Consider the following 19,610-nt stretch of genomic DNA (forward strand, 5'->3'; position numbering starts at 1 on the left):
TTTTACGAAACACCGTATGCTGAAGAAGTGAACCCTGCCGTCTGCTGTCACCCGTGTCTTGCTCAGGGGTAAGTGTTTAAATGAAGCTGTTTGAAAGAAGAAAAAACATATTTTTAAGATTCTGGTAATAGTTGTGCGATATACGCCTAAGATGTGAGGATGAGGCAATAGCCTACATCCAAATGGGAAGATTATTTACTGCTTAAATTTAATTTTTTTGGTTTGTGTGTGTAATCTTACTACAACTACGGTGCTCTTGTCGGGAAAAAAACAAATCAGTGTAACACATAATTTGTAAAGCCACACCAGTCGCATTCTGTTAATAAACTCGATTGCTCAACCTATTCCCTTTTAGAGCCTATGGGGAACTTGGCGTTTTTATCCGCTAGAATATTCACCTGTGTGCTTAAAACTACAGCCCTTTAGGTGTTTTGTCAGTAATAGATAACGTGATGGCCAATTGATGTTGTTGGGCGCTTTTACGTCGAAGATCCCAGACTGGAGCGTTATCCAGGCGGAGGTGTAACTGCAGTGACCTGGTTGACCGACTGGTGACGAGGAAGTGTCTTCATGGCTCCGTCATCGTTGGGTCAGACCCCGCTGGGCAGAGGTGAGCTGCCGGTCACCGGTCATTTTACTTCACCTTTTTTATTAACATAGTCGCGGGTATAGACTTTTTAGACTTTGTATCACTTCATGTACATATATTTAGCACGTAGGCGTCGTCAATGTAAAAATTGCAATGTAAATTAAAGTTTAGAAATATGTCAATGTTTTGTAAATGTTAAAAACTGTCTTAACGTAAGAATGGACTATGTGGTTTATTTGATTTTTGTTAGGATTTCTGACAGGGAAGACAGGGGTAACGATGCAACTGTAACCCAGCGAAGGCGGCACGAGCCAGTCTTCAGGCCTGACGGTATAACGATTTATAACTTTGTGTTCATTTAGAAGTTAACATTTAGTCTTATATCAATCTGTTGATCTGTGTAGTCCCACTTATGTTTTTGGATGAGGGAAGAACTTCTGTATGTTTGCTAATGTAACATGTAACACATGTAGCCATACCCAACTTGCGGCCTGTGCGTGGTAGGGCCGAGGCCGTAGCCATGGAGTCAACATTGGTGGGGACGAAATCTGCTGGGGAGTGTGAGGGTCCCCCCCTGAAAAAATAAAAATCCGTACAGAACACCGGTATCAGTAATACTAGTAGTTATAAAATGAAAATGTTTACCTTTAGTTATGAATATGATCTACATTTTCTATGATGATTTTGGACAGCGTGCGTGGTTGCCTGTCGTAGCAGCACATATATATTTTACTTATATTTTTATATCAATATATTGGGGGGGGGGGTTTACCAGATTTGAATATTGGGGGGGATGTGTCCCCCTCAATATATATTATGATTATGGCCCTGGGTAGGGCTATGTCAGAGTTTAGCCGTGTGTTTACGGTGCTGTCTATCCTGTGTTTCCCAGTGGTGAGGATTCACACGGATAAAGAAGCGTATCCCACGGACACGGTCATCACGTTCCTGGCCCTGCCGTCAGAGGGTGGGCCTCGGGAGTTCCTGGCCCTGCCGTCAGAGGGTGGGCCTCGGGAGTTCCTGTGGAGCTTCGGAGATTCTCACCCCATCAGAACGACCTCGCCTACCGTCTCCAGGAGATACCGCACACCTGGCAGGTAACATCCACACGTCACACAGCAGTACACCTGGCAGGTAACATCCACAAGTCACACAGCAGTACACCTGGCAGGTAACATCCACACGTCACACAGCAGTACACCTGGCAGGTAACATCCACACGTCACACAGCAGTACACCTGGCAGGTAACATCCACACGTCACACAGCAGCACACCTGGCAGGTAACATCCACAAGTCACACAGCAGGGGGTGTGAAGAGGCTGGAGAAGGTGTAAATAATATCAATGTATGAAACAAGCAAGATTTAAACAAAATAAACAATACAACCATTTCTTTTCCCAGTGATATTAAAGCATATATTTCTTAATCATACTGAAGGTAAAGCCAGTGACAGTACATACACAGCACTTCGTACAGTAATCACGCTGAAGATTAAGACTGCACAGTTGTAGCATTACTGCATTTGTCCTAGTCTTCAATCAACACACCTATGATGACCCTCATGGCTCCTCTCCATCATGGGCCCTCTCCTCCCTCACCTATGCGCAGGTACAGCGTGGTGGTGACGACAACCGATGGTGTGACCTCCGTGACTTCTGACCCTCTCCACCTGGTGGTCCAGACAGCCGTGCGTCCCAGCAGGCTGGTGCACCTGCCCTCGGTGGTCCAGAACCACAGCCTGGTCTTCAGCTGCAGGACCCGTGCCGGCACCAACATCACCTACAGCTGGAGCTTCGGGGACGGGGAGAGCAGGACAGGACAGAGCACAGAACAGCACACCTTCTACAGGTGAGAGGATAAAACAGGTCGAACAGCACACCTTCTACAGGTGAGAGGATAAAACAGGTCGAACAACACACCTATAAAAGCGACAGCTAAATGAAACATTAAGTTGTGCATATTTAAATGTTAAGACATTAAAACTGAAAGAGCTCCGTGTGTTGCGTGTCCGTGCAGGACGGGAGTGTTCAGGGTGGAGGTGACCATGTCCAATCTTGTCAGCTCCGCCTCCCTGCTGGGCGAGGTGTTCGTGGTGGTCCGGCCCTGCCAGCCCCCGCCTGTGAAAAACATGGGTCCTCTCAACATACAGGTGAGACTCTACCTGAGGGATGGAGGTGAGAGGGACACAAAGGGGATTATATATCTTCTCCTCTCCCCTCTCCTCCCCCCTCCCTCTCTTCCGCTCTCTTCTCCCCCGTCCAGGTGAGGAGGGATCAGAAGTTGCGTCTGAGCGTGACGTTGGAGACGGAGGTGCAGTGTGACGTGTTCCGGGGTCTCGGGTACCGCTGGACGGTGCGTGACCCCGGGGGGCTGGTCGTCCCCCTGCCGGGCGTGGGCACTCACCTGCAGAGCCTGGCACTGCCCACACACACCCTGCTGTGCGGCACCTACACCGCCGTAGCGAGGGTGAGCCAGAGGTTTATCAGTCACAGTTCATGAGCTTTATACATGGGGATGGGTACAGCTTAGTGGTTAGAGCATTTGACTGCAGGTCAAGAGGTTGGAGGGTCAAATTCCCCAAACTAAATTTGATTTGTTTAGGATTCGTTCCTTGCTCTGGTCAAGTTATAAAACAGACACAATAAAATATATTTCCAATATCATTCCTTGTTTTCTGTCAGGTTTCAGTTGTATACATTTACATTTAGTCATTTAGCAGACGCTCTTATCCAGATTGACTTACAGTAAGTACAGGGTCATTCCCCGAGGCAAGTAGGGTGAAGTGCCTTGACCAAGGACACAACGTCATTTGACACAGCCGGGGAATCGAACCAGCAACCTTCTGATTACTAGCCAGATTCCCTAACCGCTCAGCCACCTGACTCCCTAGTTGTAGTAACAACATAAAACACTCCTATGTTCTGCGCCTCCTCCTGTGTGCCTGTCAGGTGAGTGTTGTGGGCAGCGTGGTGTACAGCAACTACAGCGTGCGTGTGCAGGTGCTGCCCTCCCCCCCAGTGGCCTTCATCCTGGGGGGCACCAACGTCTTCCTGGCCCGCGGGAACATCAGTGCCCTCGCCCTGGACGGACACCGCTCCTACGACCCTGACGAGCCCGCTGGAGCTCTCAGGTACTGGGCTTGCAGGCCCCTTTCTGTCATGTTGCTGGTCATCTATCTGGGTATAATTTTGTATCAATTTTTTGTAATATGAATATTCTAATATAGTAATATTGTTTATGTCTCAAACATAAACCATTCCATTGTCACTTAACCCCGCCTTCTCAGCTACAGCTGGAGCTGTAAGCCAATCAGCTCCATCGACAGCTCCTGTTTCGACCAACCGGTGGCCACCTCCTCGTCCATGCTGCTGTTGCCGGACGGAGCCTTGAAGCAAAGCTTCGACCAGTTCCGGTTCACCCTCACGGTCAGCAGCGGGGAACGCTCTGCCTCCTCGGACACCTTCGTCACGGTAACACCACACCTGTCCAGGTGAGGGTGATGCAGAGAAGACTGTTCCTGAACACGTCCTGAACCCCTTTGTGTCTTATTGTTATTGTGTCTTATCTTAGAATTTTTTTTCAGAAAACTTTTTTTTCAACCTTTCAAAACTTTTTTTCGAAACTTGTTTTTCACACACAGTGAAAGGACAGGAGAGAGGAGGAGAGGAGAGAGGAGAACAGAGAAGCCTAAAACAGAGTCGAGTAAAGCAAAGCAGAGTACAATAGAGTACAGTAGAGTTCAGTAGAGTTCTCATCAAATACTCATCAATGATGCCAACCTATTTCTGAAAAGAAATCGCAAATATATTTTCAACCTTTTGAAACTTTTTGTCAAAAATATTTTTCAAACCTTTAGGAACGTTTTTTTCACAACGTTTTTTCCAAAACCTTTAAAATAATTTGAAATCCCTTTTTCAACCTTTCTAAACTTTTTTTTCCCACAAAGTGGAAGGAGTTTCTTTATTAATGAAATGCAATATGAGTACTTGTAAATGCTTAAAAATATTCATTCATATTCATTCAAAATATCAGTAGAAGGGCAATATTAAGTTGCAATATAGTTTAGGACCATTTTGTCACTGGATTTTCCTAAGAGAATTCCATCTAAACATAGCAGATCTACTGTATGTGTTCCTGACTCCAGGAAATCTGATCTGAACAGACATGTTCCTCTGTGTCTGCTCCCAGGAGAGTGTGGATGAACTGCTCCCAGTGCCAAGGAGATTGGCTGAACTGGGACCAGGCGCTGTCTGTCCGGGCGGGGTGTGAAGGCTGTGGCCTGGATCCTGTGCTCTACTCCTGGACCCTCTTCCTGGTCAACGCCACCAGTAAGGTGCAGATAGACGGTGAGACTGTACGTGTGTGTGTGTGTCCGGTGTCTTTAACTTTAGCAAACAAATAACATTTTGTATATTTGTTGCTTATGTGCTTGTATTTGGTGTTTGTGTATGTTGTGTTAATGTGTGTGTATTTATATGTAAGACTCTGTATGGTATATGCATCGTGTGTGTGTGTGTGCGTGTGTGCGTGTGCGTGTGTGTGCGTGCGTGTGCGTGTGTGTGTGCGCGTGCGTGTGCGTGTGCGTGTGCGTGTGTGTGCGTGTGCGTGTGTGTGTGTGTGCGTGTGCGTGTGAGTTTAAGGTGTTTTCATGATGTCTCTTCTCCCTCCAGTCCCTTTCTGTCAGGTTGTTGATCTCGTTTTCCCATCCACCATCATCTCGGACCCTCCGGTTCTCTCTCCCTCTTCAGAGTCCCTCCCCCCCCAGCCCTCTCCCCCACACCCACCCACCGTGGCCCCCCTCCCTGAGCCCCCCCAAAACCCCTCCAGACCAATACCCTCCAAATCAGCAACTGTGCGGAGAAGTGGAATAAAAACTACAAGTCCCACAATCCCCAGCTCAGCCACAACACCCCTACTTCCTGGTTCCTTTTCTTTTCAAATGCCCCTCCCAGAGGAGGACCCATCAGATGGAGGTCGCCCCCGGAAACAGAGGTCAGATAAATCCCAGCAGGATAATAGCCAAGCCTTTAACGGCCACACTTACTCACAACTGAGTTCACCAATTGGAGCTACTGCAGTTTCCCCAGACTCCTCCCCCCAGCCCAGCTCTTCTCCAATGGGCACCCCATACTCCTCCTCTCAGAACTTTGGCCAGAATTACATCATGGCAGAGTTCCACCTGGGTTCCGAACTTCTAGAAGATTCTGACTTTCCCTTCGCTGTCCTGGAGAGTTCAGGGGAGGAGGGAGGTCACCACGGTAACGGATAGATGGATGGATGATTGGGTAGATAGACAATGTATTGCTTTGGTGGATAGATAGATGGAGGGATGCATGTTTTATTTAGCTCCTTTACTAACCTAAATATGAAGGATCTAGAAATTGGTCCAATATGAGATTATTTTTTATTAATCCTGTTCAGATTACGACATTCCCTTCCTGGGTATAGAGGAGGGAGAGTCAGCATCATCAGAAGGCAGACCGACAGGTATGTGTGTGTCTGTATGTGTGTCTGTGTGTGTATGTGTCTATGTGAATGTGTGTTTTATGTAGACACCGTATAATTCCTTTCCTAAATTAATCTGGTGCTGCACAGCAATCGACAAACAAACAGACAGACGTCCATGATAGTGTGAACGGGGCCTGATTCCCTCTGTGTTTGTATGGCTCCAGGGGGGACCAGCGGGAGCTCCGGGCCGGGGGCGGAGGCAGGCCCAGCAGGCCCAGGATGGAGGGAGGATGAGGGGAGCAACCTGGTGGGGGCCGGCCCCTCCCCCGTGGTCCCGCCCCCCACCCTGCTGGACCTACCCAGAGAGCAGATAGAGCCTGTTGTGTTCCAGTCCTACACACACACAGGTAACACACACACACAGGTAACACACACACACAGGTAACACACACACACACAGGTAACACACACACACAGGTAACACACACACACAGGTAACACACACACACAGGTAACACACACACACACACACAGGTAACACACACACACAGGTAACACACACACACACGTACATACAGTCAACCACAGACACACAGGCATACACACACACACAGACACAGTCTCTGTCTGTGCTCCCCAGGAACCTCTTCCCCCCAGCTCCTGCTGAGGTCGTACAGCCTGAAGGCAGGCAGCAGGTACCTGCTGGAAGTCGCAGCCCGTAAGACCACCTCTTCTACCGAACAAACAAAATGAAGTGAGTTTGATTGTGTGTTGGAAGCCATGGAAACCATAGTGTCTCGATCATCCACACTTTGTGTTGAAAACTCAGACTCCCAGGATGCATTGCTTGGGCGGACTCAGCTGTTCCTGCAGACCAATCCCGTGCCCTCGGGGCTGAGCTGTCAGGTTCAGCCCAGCAGAGGGGTGGAGATGGACACACACTTCAGCATCTTCTGCTCCTCTGGGAGAGAGGTGTGTGTGTGTGTGTGTGTGTGTGTGTGTGTGTAAATACATGTATGTCTCGGTTTCTGCCTCTGTCTGTGTCCTTCTCTCTCTCTGTCACACACACACACACGTCCACACAGACAGTCTGTCCTGGTGCCAGTGTGTGTTGGTGTGTGTGCAGGATCTCCAGTATGCGTACAGCTACAGTGTAGGTGACGGGCCCAGACACAGTCTATATGAGGGCCGGGACTTTCAGTTCTACTTCAGCCTTCCTGCTGGGGACCCTGGGGATGATTATAAAGGTACACACACTCTCTGTCTCTCTCTCTCTCTCTCTCTCTCTGTCTCTGTCTCTGTCTCTCTCTCTCTCTCTCTCTCTCTCTCTCTCTCTCTCTCTCTCTCTCTCTCTCTCTGTCTCTGTCTCTGTCTCTGTCTCTCTCTCTCTCTCTCTCTCTCTCTCTCTCTCTCCCTCTCTCTCACACACACAAACACAATCACACATAGTCTTCATGTATCCTGGTACTGATGACCGCTGTAGTCAGCCTACAGGACGACCCGTTTCCTGTTCCTGTTTCCTGCAGTTCACGTCCACACCATGGTGAGGAGCATGCTGGGAGCAGCGACCAGACCTTGCTCCGTCACTGTCAGAGTTCAGCCCCGCCTCTTCAGAAGCCCCGCCCACAACCCCGACCTCCACCTGTAAGAGCCGCTGTTACAAGACGTGTCATCTACTCACCGACAGGAACAGACGCTTCTGTTCGCTGTGACACACAGCTAGTGTGATTCACAGAGGATCTACTGATGGTTTACTAACTGTGGTTTATTCTCATCATATTTATGTCTTTCTCTTTCTTCCTCTCTCCTTTATTTCTCTCCCCCCTTGCTCTCTTTGTCTCTTCTCTCTCTTCTTCTCTTTCCATCTCTGTTTCTGTCTCTTCTTTCTCTCTCCCCCCCCCCCCCCCCCAGGTATGAGTCGGGTGTGAGGAACCTGTCGGTGCTGGTGATGCTGGGAGGACGTGTGGAGGTGCGGAACTACGTGGTGCTGCTGTCCAGCGTCCTGAGCCGCCTCAGCAGCGACCCTGACGCCGACACACACACGCTCACACACACACGCTCCGCGCTCATCTCTGCTGTGTGTGAGCTGGAGATTAGCGACCAGGTTGGCCAGTGTGCGCACACACACACACACACAGCGCTGGTTCTGGGAGGATGTTCAGTAAGGGTGTATCTTGTGTTTCCCAGGATTCTCTGGTGGAAAACATCGACATGCTGACAGAATTGATGCAGCTCCCTGAACAGGTGAGGAGACAGACAGGTAGACCGACAGGTAGACAGACAGGCAGGCAGGCAGGCAGGTAGGTAGACAGACAGGTAGACAGACAGGTAGACAGACAGGCAGGCAGGCAGGCAGGTAGACAGACAGACAGGCAGGCAGGCAGGCAGGCAGGCAGGCAGGCAGGTAGACAGACAAGTAGACAGACAGGTAGACAGACAGACAGACAGGCAGGCAGGCAGGCAGGTAGACAGACAGACAGACAGGTAGACAGACAGGTAGACAGACAGACAGGCAGGCAAACAGGCAGGTAGACAGATGGATGGAGTCCTGATGTAGTGTTCTCCTCCAGGTGACGCTGGCCCGAGCCAGACAGGTGATGAGTCACATCCGGATCATCTCTCACAGCTGGGCTGAGCCCAGCCAGCCTGCTGCTCTCCTGCTGGACCAGAGGACCATCAACACTCTGGTCACCCTGCTCACCTACAGCCTGCAGGCCTCGGCCACTGGTGATGATGTCACGTCCAGCAGTACTGGATCTGGCTCTGAGGAGCAAGCGGTTAGACTGACGTCAGACTGTCTGCAGACTGCTGCTGAACTACTGCTGGTGAGACACACACACACGGACACACACACACACACGGACACACACTCACGGACACTCACACACTCACCCCCTCCACCCCGTATTCCTCGTGTACAGAGGTACGTCCTCTCCAGCAGGCTTCATGTTCACCAGCTCAGCACCAGACTGATGGATGTTCAGACCGCTGTCCACCCCCACGGCCTCCAGCTCTCTGACCTCAGCGACGGCTCAACCACCTTCCACCTGCCGGCCTCCCTGGGGGGGGCCCTGGACGGGGGGAGGGAGGGTGCCTCCCTGGGGGGGGCCCTGGATGGAGGCCCCCACTGTGTGTTGAGTCAGCTCACCACGTTTAGACACAACCCCTACTTCTGGGCTGCTGTACCTGCACAGGTGAGGTAGTGTGTGTGTATATATATGTATCTGGGCTGCTGTACCTGCACAGGTGAGGTAGTGTGTGTGTGTGTCTCTGCATGTGTGTCTCCGTGTGTAGTCATGTCTCTGTGTGTGTGTGGTAGCCGTCCGGGCCAGCTGATCTGAGTTTCTACAGCTGTACCACAAGGAGGAAGATATCCACACGCCTCGTCTCTCAACCAATCAGCATCCAGTTCCACAACACACCCAGTAACGTATGTAAAGCAACAGCTCTTCCCACCCCGCCCTGGGTCAGGAGGTCAGTTCTGGAACAGAGTGTGTGTGTGCCTGCAGGTGTCTGGGACCAAGCACTCTCTCCTGATTGGCCACATAAACTACCACAGCTTCAACATTACCCAGCAGCACTTGCGGCAGGCTGTCCGGGTGTCTGTGGAGTTCAGCCATACGGAGAGCAGCACCTTCCCCATCCTGCTCCTAGTCAGGTGACACCCCTCAGGAGGCAGTGTATTAAACAGGTTTGTGAAGGTTTCAGCAGTCATTCAGGTGTGTGTGTGTGTGTCCTGTCAGGATGTTTGAGAAGCCCAGCCCCAGCCAGTACCATCTTCACCAGACCTACAAGTGGGAAGGAACCAACACACACATCATCCTGCCCCCCTCCTATCTGAACAGTAGGTTACACACACACACACACACACACACACACACACATCATCCTGCCCCCCTCCTATCTGAACAGTAGGTTACACACACACACACACACACACACACACACATCATCCTGCCCCCCTCCTATCTGAACAGTAGGTTACACACACACACACACACACACACATCATCCTGCCCCCCTCCTATCTGAACAGTAGGTTACACACACACACACACACACACACATCATCCTGCCCCCCTCCTATCTGAACAGTAGGTTACACACACACACACACACACACACACACACACACACACACACACATCATCCTGCCCCCCTCCTATCTGAACAGTAGGTTACACACACACACACACACACACACACACACACACATCATCCTGCCCCCCTCCTATCTGAACAGTAGGTTACACACACACACACACACACATCATTATGTAATGAAGTCTAAGACAATAAAGACATAACCAGTCTTGTTGTCCAGCTCTAGGGACAGGCTATGTGGCACTGTTGAACGCAGACTACAGCAGGGGCCCTCGTCATGGGCCCCCAGGCAGCCAGGTCCACTACAGGCTGAGCCTGAGTGCCAGCCAGTGCCTGTCCTGGACCCCCCAAGGGCCCTGGACCCCCCAGGGGCCCTGGACCCCCCAGGGCTGCACCACCCAGCTGGGGGCCCCTCACGCACCCGTCAACTGCAGGTAACACACATGCCCTTCGTCTCTCTCTATCCCTCTCTCTCTATCATTCCCTTTTCTCTCTTTCTCACACACTCACACATTATATTTGGAATTATATAATAGGTACCTGCGTGTGTGTGTGTGTGTTTCAGCTGTGACCATCTGAGCACAGTGACTGTGCTTCATCAGCAGATGTTCAGCAGGCTGGACTCTGCAGAACTGACTCACATCCTGAGGTATCTACAGAGGCAGTCTTCGTGTCCAACCACAACCTCAGAATGCTCTAGGGGTTAGGGTTAGACTGTAAGGTGCATGCCAGAACAAATGATTTCATAGTTAAATTAAACAGAAGTCAGTGATTGACACTAAGGCTATTCCAATTGTCTGGGACAAGTGAAAAAAATATTACAAAGACTGAACTGAAGTAAAAAAAAAAAAAAAAAAGTAGGCTACTCATCAACGATGCAAACCTATTTTTGAAAAGAAATCGCAAATACATTTTCAACCTTTCAAAACCTTTTTTCACAAATATTTTTCAAACCTTTCTAAAGTTTTTTAGACCCCTGATCTATCTGGTGACCTTTCATATCATCCCCCTGACCCCCAACCTATTCCCTCTGCTCTCCCCAGCCCTGCCAGAGACCTGACGGTGGTGTGTGTGTTGGTGGTGTGTGTGTGTGTGTACGCTGTGCTTCTGCTTGTGTGTGGGAGGACCCGCCGTGAGGACGAACAGGAAGTTGTCGTGCTCTGGGACAACCCCTCGTCTGACCGCCAGCTCTACGCCGTGACGGTTCACACCGGGCTTTGCTCCTCACGAGAGCTGTCTGCCAGGGTACCTCCGATACCACACCCTGAGCACACCCTGAATGTTTCTTCTACTCCTGTGTGCCTTCAGCACACAGGAGTAGAAGGTTTGCTGTCTGACAGATTGTGGCAGTAAAGGTTGTGTAACTTTTCCACAGGTTTATATAGTACTGTATGGGGATGAGGGGGCCTCGCTGACCAGAGAACTACATGATCCACAATGCACTCTGTTCAGACCCAACTCCAGGAACACATTCATACTGAGGTACTTGAAACAGAATAGGCCCTTGGATGCAAAGGTTAGTAAACATGTGTAGCTTCTAGACTATGGTAATGATACTGAGCCTCTCTCTCTCTCCCTCTGCCTCCCTCTCTCTCTCTCTCTCTCCCCCTGCCTCCCCTCCCCCTCCCACTCCAGTACGGCAGAGGGTCTGGGGCTGCTATGGGGGGTGCATCTGTGGCATGATGACTCTGGCTCCGCCCCCAGCTGGTACCTGGCCCAGGTGGAGGTGTGTGAGGTAAGGAAACACTGCTGTGGACAAGAGTGTGCGGTCCTGTGTGTGTGTGTGGGTGCGGTGTGTGTGTGTGGTTGTGTATGTGGATGTGGTGTGTGTGTGTGGTTGTGTATGTGGATGTGGTGTGTGTGTGTGGTTGTGTATGTGGATGCGGTGTGTGTGTGTGTGTGTGGTCTCTGATTCTAACATCTGTTTCTACGCCAGGTGGTGGAGGGGCGGGCTGGTGGGCGGAGCTGGGTGTTCCCAGCCCAGTGCTGGTTGGCTGCAGACCAGGGTGATGGACAGGTGGAGAGGAGACTGAAGGTGTGCACCCAGGGGCTTGGATTCACCACGGTAACGCCCACATCCATCATCCAGCCATCCATCCTCCTTTCTCTCCTTCCATCTGCATGATAAGTAGTCATACACACTAATGAGGGTCTTGTGTTACGTCCATGTTATGTGTGTGTTTTCCCTCCTCTAAACAGTTGCTGTGCCTGAAGTTATCAGAGTACCTGAGTGACTTCCACTCGTGGGTGTGTGTGTTCGCCCGGCCGACCCCCAGCGTGTTCTCCCCCTCGCAGCGTGTGAGTGTGTGTGTGCTGCAGCTGCTGGGCCACGTGTGTGCCACCGCGCTGCTCGTGTCACGCCAGGACCACCTGGTAGGTCGTGGGAAACTCCAGCTGGAGGGAAGTGCAGAAGGGGAACAACAGGGGGCGCTGTTTGTCATATTTAGATTTATCTAACAATAAGCACATTTTGCTAAACGACTTCTTTACCCACAAAGCCTTGCAATCTCTATGTTCACAGTACACACTAGAGCTGGGGCTTGTCGACATGTCCACGGATTCCCTGGTGACGGGGATGATGAGCGTGCTGGCGGTGTTGCCCGTGGTAACAGCGGTGTCCTTCCTGTTCCGGAGTCGTGAGGTCAGACAGGAGGGGTCAGAGGTCAGCAAGGACGTGAGCAGACCTCCGGACAATAACGGAGTTGAAGGTGTTGAAGTTCAGGAGGAACTTCCTCCAGACCCCCCAGAGGCCGGTCCTCCAGACCCCCCAGAGGCCGGTCCTCCAGACCCCCCAGAGGCCGGTCCTCCAGACCCCCCAGAGGCCGGTCCTCCAGACCCCCCAGAGGCCGGTCCTCCAGACCCCCCAGAGGCCGGTCCTGGCTACAGCAGGGTGTGTGGGTGTCCAGGCAGCTCCCAGCTCATCGAACCAGGAGGACTGAGGGCCTCTCCCCGCTGCGTCCCCTCCCTCGCATGGGCCCTCTGCCTGCTGCTGGCCTTGGCCTGCCTGGGGCTCAGCGCTGCTCTGGGGACCAGGTACGGGGAGAGGGCACCGGGGTTAAATAGGGGGATGTCAAGCTGTTTTACAGTTCTTCGATTTTTTGCGTGAAATTATTTTGAGTTGGAAGTTGAGAGTTTTTGTTTTGTGTAAACTGTGTTCTTGTGCTTTAACTTCTTTATTATACTGTGTGTGTGTGTGTGTGTGTCAGGTTCAGCAGCAGTAAGGTTCTTCTGTGGAGTCACTCCCTGTTCTGTTCCCTGCTGCTCTGCTCCGCCCTGGTCCAGCCTGGCCTGGTGAGATCACCAACCTTAACATCACATCTTATTCAAACTATTCAGTTTGATGTTAACAGCCTCTTGTTTACATCACAGATCTTCATCGTAGCTGCAGGAGTCTCCTTCTGGTACAGGAACAGACCCGACTACCTCACTTCCTTCCAGTACAGGAAGAGACCTGACGACCTCACTTCCTCCGGCATCTCCAACGTGGAAGTAAACACCCCAAAATTCTGGATCCAAGATGGCGTTCATGTATCTGGATATGTCACGCCTCCCCACCAATCACAGGATAGGAGCTCATACTTCGACAAGGTTCTAACCAATCAGGGTTGACAGGGGCGGGGCTTCCTCTAATCTCTCCCAATTTTTTGTACGGACGATTTCGGAGGCACTTTTTTGTCGATTGACCAATCAGAGCTGATTTTGTGTGATTGACAGGTGCTGGCGGCCCGTCAGAGAGCTCGGTTCCTGCGTCTGGTGCGACCTCCGACCCCAGAGGAGCTGAGGAGGAGAGGACGGCGGAGGAAGAGGGACACACTCATACAGAACACACTCAGGTAGGTGTGTGTGTGGTGTGTGGTGTGTGTGTGGTGTGTGTGTCTGAGAGTGTGTGTTATTGCAGGGAGGTGTGTGTGTGGTGTGTGTGTCTGAGAGTGTGTGTTATTGCAGGGAGGTGTGTGTGTGGTGTGTGTGTCTGAGAGTGTGTGTTATTGCAGGGAGGTGTGTGTGTGGTGTGTGTGTCTGAGAGTGTGTGTTATTGCAGGGAGGTGTGTGTGTGGTGTGTGTGTCTGAGAGTGTGTGTTATTGAGTGTATTCCACCCCGCAGGGAGGTGTGTGTGTGGTGTGTGTGTCTGAGAGTGTGTGTTATTGCAGGGAGGTGTGTGTGTGGTGTGTGTGTCTGAGAGTGTGTGTTATTGCAGGGAGGTGTGTGTGTGGTGTGTGTGTCTGAGAGTGTGTGTTATTGCAGGGAGGTGTGTGTGTGGTGTGTGTGTCTGAGAGTGTGTGTTATTGCAGGGAGGTGTGTGTGTGGTGTGTGTGTCTGAGAGTGTGTGTTATTGCAGGGAGGTGTGTGTGTGGTGTGTGTGTCTGAGAGTGTGTGTGTGGTGTGAGGTGTGTGTGTGGTGTGTGTGTCTGAGAGTGTGTGTTATTGCAGGGAGGTGTGTGTGTGGTGTGTGTGTCTGAGAGTGTGTGTTATTGCAGGGAGGTGTGTGTGTGGTGTGTGTGTCTGAGAGTGTGTGTTATTGCAGGGAGGTGTCTGTGTGGGCCTCCATGCTGCTGCTCCTGCTCTGCATCGCGTCCGGAAGGTTCTCCAGAGACCAGAACCGCCTCAATGCAGCCATCAGGACACACTTCACCAGGTGAGAGACAGAGGCGCTCGTACGCACGCATATAGTCACACACACAAGCATACACACACATACCATGATCTGTGTTCCCGTACTCCCACAGACTAGGGTATGTTTACAACTTGAATGTTGTGTGTGTGTGTTTATGTGTGTGTGTGTGTGTGATCAGGGGTTCGTCTCATCCACTCTTAACGGTCAGAACCCAGGAGGACTGGTGGAACTGGTCCCAGACCAGCCTGCTGGATGGATTATACTGGGACAACACAGCCTCCGCCTCTGGAACGGTGAGCTGAGTGTGTGTGTGTGTGTGTGTGTAGCAAGTGTGAGCATTTGTGTGTTCCAGTGTGTGAAATCCAGTGTGTGTGTTTATGTTGTCTGCTAACTCCAATCTGCACTGATAGGCTGGGCTGTTGCAGGGATCGTGTGTCCTGATTGGACGGCCCGTCTTGACGAAGATCACAGCGTCAGACTCCGCCCATTGCCAGGTGAACCAATGGAGTGAGAGCACGCCTCATATCACCTTGCCAATCAAAGAGCCACTTCCTGGTACATCTGTTGTGTCATAAATTGACCAACAGAGGGCGATGTTGTCAACATAAGAAATGTCTTTCAGAAGGACAATCACATTCCACCTCATTAATCTGACATTTTGCTTTTTTTTCACATAAAAAAAACATCAATGTTGTAGTTGTGTGTTTATGTGGGCTAAAAATATTCATGAAAGTAATTATATATTGTTGAGAGTGAGCTCATGTAAATCTCCATAGTGGCCCTCCATGATGGCTGGCCTGCTTCCTGGCTACCTACCTGGCAACAGCAACAGAGGAACCAATTGGCCAGCTCACAGCCCCACCCCATTATTCCCTCCTGTGATTGGTCCTCCTCTCTGCGGGCGTCATGGCTGCCGGGTTAGCCTCGGCCGCAAAAGGTCAGAACACCCCCAACAACCTCCATCTCCATTTACCCACAAATCCCAGCATCCCTCATGTTGCTGTTAGCTGCTCATTACTAACGTGCTCCCTGTTCCTCCCTCAGGGTTTTGGCTGAGGCCAAGCTGGAGGCTCTGAGGTCGGAGGGGTGGGTGGATGGAGGTACGGTGGCTCTGGAGGTCCAGTTCACCCTGTACAGCCCTGGGCCGTCCCTCGTCGCCAGTGTGAGCCTGCGGGCTGAGAGGGGCCCCCAGGGGGCGCTGGTGCCCTCGCTCCACACCCAGTCCTCCAGACTCCTCCACTCCCCCACAGCGTGGGACTACGTCCTCATGGGTTGCCAGGTAAGGATCCAGTAACCCCCCCTCAGCTTCTTGCCCCCACCTCCGCTCTGCTGCTGTTCAGGTTGGGAGACATGTGGGCTGGTCATTTGACTCCCTGCTCTCATCTCTCTCCTCTCCCTCTCTCTCCCCTCCCTCTCTCCCCCTCTCTCCCTCTCTCTCCCCTCCCTCTCTCCCCCTCTCTCTCCCTCCCTCTCTCCCCCTCTCTCCCTCTCTCTCTCCCCTCCCTCTCTCCCCCTCTCTCCCTCTCTCTCCCCTCCCTCTCTCCCCCTCTCTCCCTCTCTCCCTCCCCTCCCACTCTCCCTTCTCTCTCCCCTCCAGCTGGTCTTCCTCCTCCTCTCTCTGCTGCAGCTCTACCTTCAGATCTGCTCTATCAGGCAGAAAGGCATGCTGGGATACTGGAGGGTCCCCTGGAACTGGCTGGAGGTGGGAGAATCCAAACACACACACACACACACAATATTCATATATACATGTATTAAGTGTATATACACACACACACAGATCATAGAATGCCATCACCAGTGATGAAGTCAGCCCTTTATAAGCACATTGTACTGTGGACTGTATACACCTCAAACCTCTGTATCTGTGTTTGTTCAACAGTATCAGGCAGGTTTGACCTTATTTGTCCTACTTGGTCACTGTAACCCTATACTGGCTGGTAGAGATATGTGTGTGTGCTCAGGATGTGTCCCTCTGTCCCCAGGTCAGTATAATCCTGACAGCTCTGATGTTCTCTGTTCACCACGCCTGTCTTACTAGCCGCACCCTGGAGGTCACGCACCTGCTGCTGGGACATGACCGTGAACACGTCAACCTCAGCTCTCTGTCCTGCTGGGGGCAGGTGAGGGGGGGGGGGGGGGGGGAGGGAGAGACGAGGAACACGTCAACCTCAGCTCTCTGTCCTGCTGGGGGCAGGTGAGGGGGGGGGGAGGGGGAGGGAGGGAGAGACGAGGAACACGTCAACCTCAGCTCTCTGTCCTGCTGGGGGCAGGTGAGGGGGGGGGGGGGGGAGGGGGAGGGAGGGAGAGACGAGGAACACGTCAACCTCAGCTCTCTGTCCTGCTGGGGGCAGGTGAGGGGGGGGGGAGGGGGAGGGAGGGAGAGACGAGAGGGGAGGAGAGAGCAAGGGAGTAGGGAGTCTGTAAGGAGGAATGTAAATATTTACTCTCCACCAGATCCTGTAAATCCATCCTTCTGACAGTGCCCAGTTGGCAGTCTTGACTCTAAAACAGAGGCATGAACAGAGGCATTAACATACACATTGTCTGACAGGATGTTTGGTGTAGAATCCCTGATGGTAATAACTGTCACTTTGATGATGATGAGGAAGAAGATGATTACTTTTATGGTGATTGTGTTAATGATAATGAATTTGATGATTGTCGTGAAGACAATACTGATGAAGATGATGGTGATTGGAACAATGATGATGATGATAATGAAGATGATGAAGATCTTGTGTGCCTCCCAGCAAAGCCGCAGCCTTCAGGGTCTGCTCCTCCTCTTCCTCACGATGAAGAGCATGTTCGTGTTCAGACGGACCCGAGTGATGATGACCTCCGTGTCTCTGCTCTCAGACACCTTCTCCTGCCTGCTCTGGCCCACGGTGAACACACAACGACCTTTCACCTTTGCCCTCTGTGACCCTGTGCCAGGCACAGTGTCAAGTAGCCACATCTCAGCCACCAGACACAACATCTCAACCCCAACATCAACTCACAATACAGCTTTCTGTCTCTGTCCAGATCTCTGGGGCTGTCCTGTTGGTGGCGCTGTTCAGCATGAGAAACCTCCTGCCCTCAGGGGGGCCCAGGGCCTCCCTCTCCCTCCAGGCCCTCCTGAGGGCCCCCCGGGCTGGGCAGGGTGGCAGAACCTCCCCCCTCTCCCTCCTCCACACCCCCACCACGCCCTGCCAAGGGGCCCTGTGGCTGGCTGCCTTTCTGGCCTGGTCTGCAATGGTACACACTGGGCTTGATGTCCACAGTTTTATTATTGTTTTGATTTGATATGAACATGTATGATATAATGATGATAATGATGATAATTAAGAATAACTTGTCAAACCCTGCCTCCTGGTCCAGGTCACTGGCCTGGTCTCCTCATTGGTCAGAGCTGCCAGGACGACCAATAGGAGAAGGAGTCCTCTGGCGCTGTCCGAGGTCACCGCCTACCTCTGGGAGAGAGCGTCCGTGCTGATTGGCCGACGCAGGAAGCGGTGGACAGATGGCCACGCCCAGAGAAGAGTAAGTGTCATCCTAATGTTTTTGAAAATGTAATTTCCATTTTTAAAATGTTGACTTTCAATAACCATTCCTTCTACAAGTGTTGTTTAAATATTGTATTAACTATGATTTGTTTATTGTTTGTTCTGCTGTGTTGTTAGAGCTACTACCTGGAGGAGTTTGAGAGTTTAGTGGATGAGCTGCTGTTTCGACTGAATGCCTTCTCCAACAGCCTTCACCACACCCTGCCCCCGAAAAACTACAGAGCGGACAGTGCCTCTCTCCCCTCCTCCCTTCCCTCTTCCCTCCCCTCCTCTCCACAGAGTCCACTCTCCCAGGGATCACAGGTAGCTGCCCTCCCATCCATGCTGCCAGAGACAAACACACTCAGACACCAACTTTAACATGTCGTCCACACCGTCCAAAACCCATGCTAGTGCCCCATCTCTTCAGGCCTGCCTTCTAATATGCAATCGATCACTTCCTGATAGCGTTCCACTGTGAATGAAACCACCGACTCAACCATGGACGTCAAAGACCCCCTGAACATCACACCTCGACCAGGGCCTGATCCCCTCCAGGGATGGGAGTCCCTGGGAGCTGGAGGGAGATCTGGGCGGGATCTGTGGGAGGTCCTCACGCCTCACACCTGGGAAGAGACTGGATGGATGGAGAATCCGACTGTGTATTGGGAGAACCAGCCCAGCCACGGCTCAGCCCCTGGCCTGGCTGCCTGGAGCCCCAGGAGACGGCACCAAGCTGGGGTAGAGGCACCCAGACAGGCCCATACGGTGGTGGAGGTCCTGGTTCACAGTGGGGAGAGGAGACCCCAACACAACCAGGAACAGTGACACAGCAGGAAGGCTGACCCTCCACACTACCAGCATGTAAATCAACTGGTCTGGATGTTTTTACTCCTGGTCTTTGGATTGATTTATCGTAGCAATACCATGAATTACTGGGTACAGATGTACTGATATGATTTAGTTTCTTTCTTTCTTAATATAATATATTTATGAACAATGTTCTTTGAAACTGCTGACCAATTATTTAAAAAAGTTTAAAATTCATGTCGCTCAGATTATGCTTTTCCAAGAGCTAAAAAAAAGTTTGGTGTGCGTTCCCACTTTGTATTTTTTTTTATTACCTGCAACGATAAAGTTGTTCTACAAGTTCTTCGACTTTCTTGAAATGATTTGCACAAATTATACCTGGTCCAACTAGCTTCTGTATCCCAAGAACCGTCCAATAACACTGTCCGACGTGCAGGTCTGGGGAGTTGAGTGGCGATAGATGATTGGAAGAAATAGGATGATGACAGCCAATGAGATGGTGGCAAGTCAGACAAGT

General features: G+C 51.4%; 1 protein-coding gene across 1 annotated transcript; it reads left to right on the forward strand.

Annotated features, from left to right (window-relative positions):
• Nucleotides 1-570: 570 nt before the first annotated feature.
• On the forward strand, nucleotides 571-19,533 carry LOC134035384 (polycystin-1-like protein 1). The gene is made up of 44 exons (XM_062480378.1): nucleotides 571-610; nucleotides 1,482-1,686; nucleotides 2,200-2,439; nucleotides 2,608-2,740; nucleotides 2,854-3,057; nucleotides 3,540-3,721; nucleotides 3,878-4,081; nucleotides 4,780-4,945; nucleotides 5,419-5,583; nucleotides 5,735-5,849; nucleotides 6,264-6,446; nucleotides 6,680-6,757; nucleotides 6,869-7,011; nucleotides 7,166-7,286; nucleotides 7,566-7,683; nucleotides 7,951-8,143; nucleotides 8,227-8,283; nucleotides 8,610-8,864; nucleotides 8,961-9,233; nucleotides 9,359-9,505; nucleotides 9,549-9,697; nucleotides 9,783-9,883; nucleotides 10,364-10,577; nucleotides 10,709-10,792; nucleotides 11,187-11,388; nucleotides 11,519-11,625; nucleotides 11,779-11,878; nucleotides 12,080-12,208; nucleotides 12,343-12,516; nucleotides 12,665-13,176; nucleotides 13,350-13,434; nucleotides 13,513-13,731; nucleotides 13,858-13,944; nucleotides 14,632-14,777; nucleotides 14,935-15,049; nucleotides 15,167-15,228; nucleotides 15,801-16,035; nucleotides 16,354-16,458; nucleotides 16,742-16,879; nucleotides 17,510-17,644; nucleotides 17,784-17,996; nucleotides 18,120-18,281; nucleotides 18,422-18,607; nucleotides 18,752-19,533. Exons 1-44 carry the CDS (start codon nucleotides 571-573, stop codon nucleotides 19,109-19,111), a joined length of 7,242 nt encoding a protein of 2,413 aa, XP_062336362.1. The 3' UTR covers nucleotides 19,112-19,533.
• The last annotated feature ends 77 nt before the right edge of the window (nucleotides 19,534-19,610 follow it).

Source organism: Osmerus eperlanus, chromosome 15, assembly GCF_963692335.1.
Source record: "Osmerus eperlanus chromosome 15, fOsmEpe2.1, whole genome shotgun sequence".
Taxonomy (NCBI): domain Eukaryota; kingdom Metazoa; phylum Chordata; class Actinopteri; order Osmeriformes; family Osmeridae; genus Osmerus; species Osmerus eperlanus.

Excerpts from the sequence above, each read along its gene's own strand:
- LOC134035384 (XM_062480378.1), top strand. The coding sequence starts at position 571 with ATGGCTCCGTCATCGTTGGGTCAGACCCCGCTGGGCAGAG. Across the intron at positions 3,058-3,539 it reads CCTACACCGCCGTAGCGAGG|GTGAGTGTTGTGGGCAGCGT; the intron begins GTGAGCCAGAGG and ends TGTGCCTGTCAG. Across the intron at positions 6,447-6,679 it reads CCAGTCCTACACACACACAG|GAACCTCTTCCCCCCAGCTC; the intron begins GTAACACACACA and ends TGTGCTCCCCAG.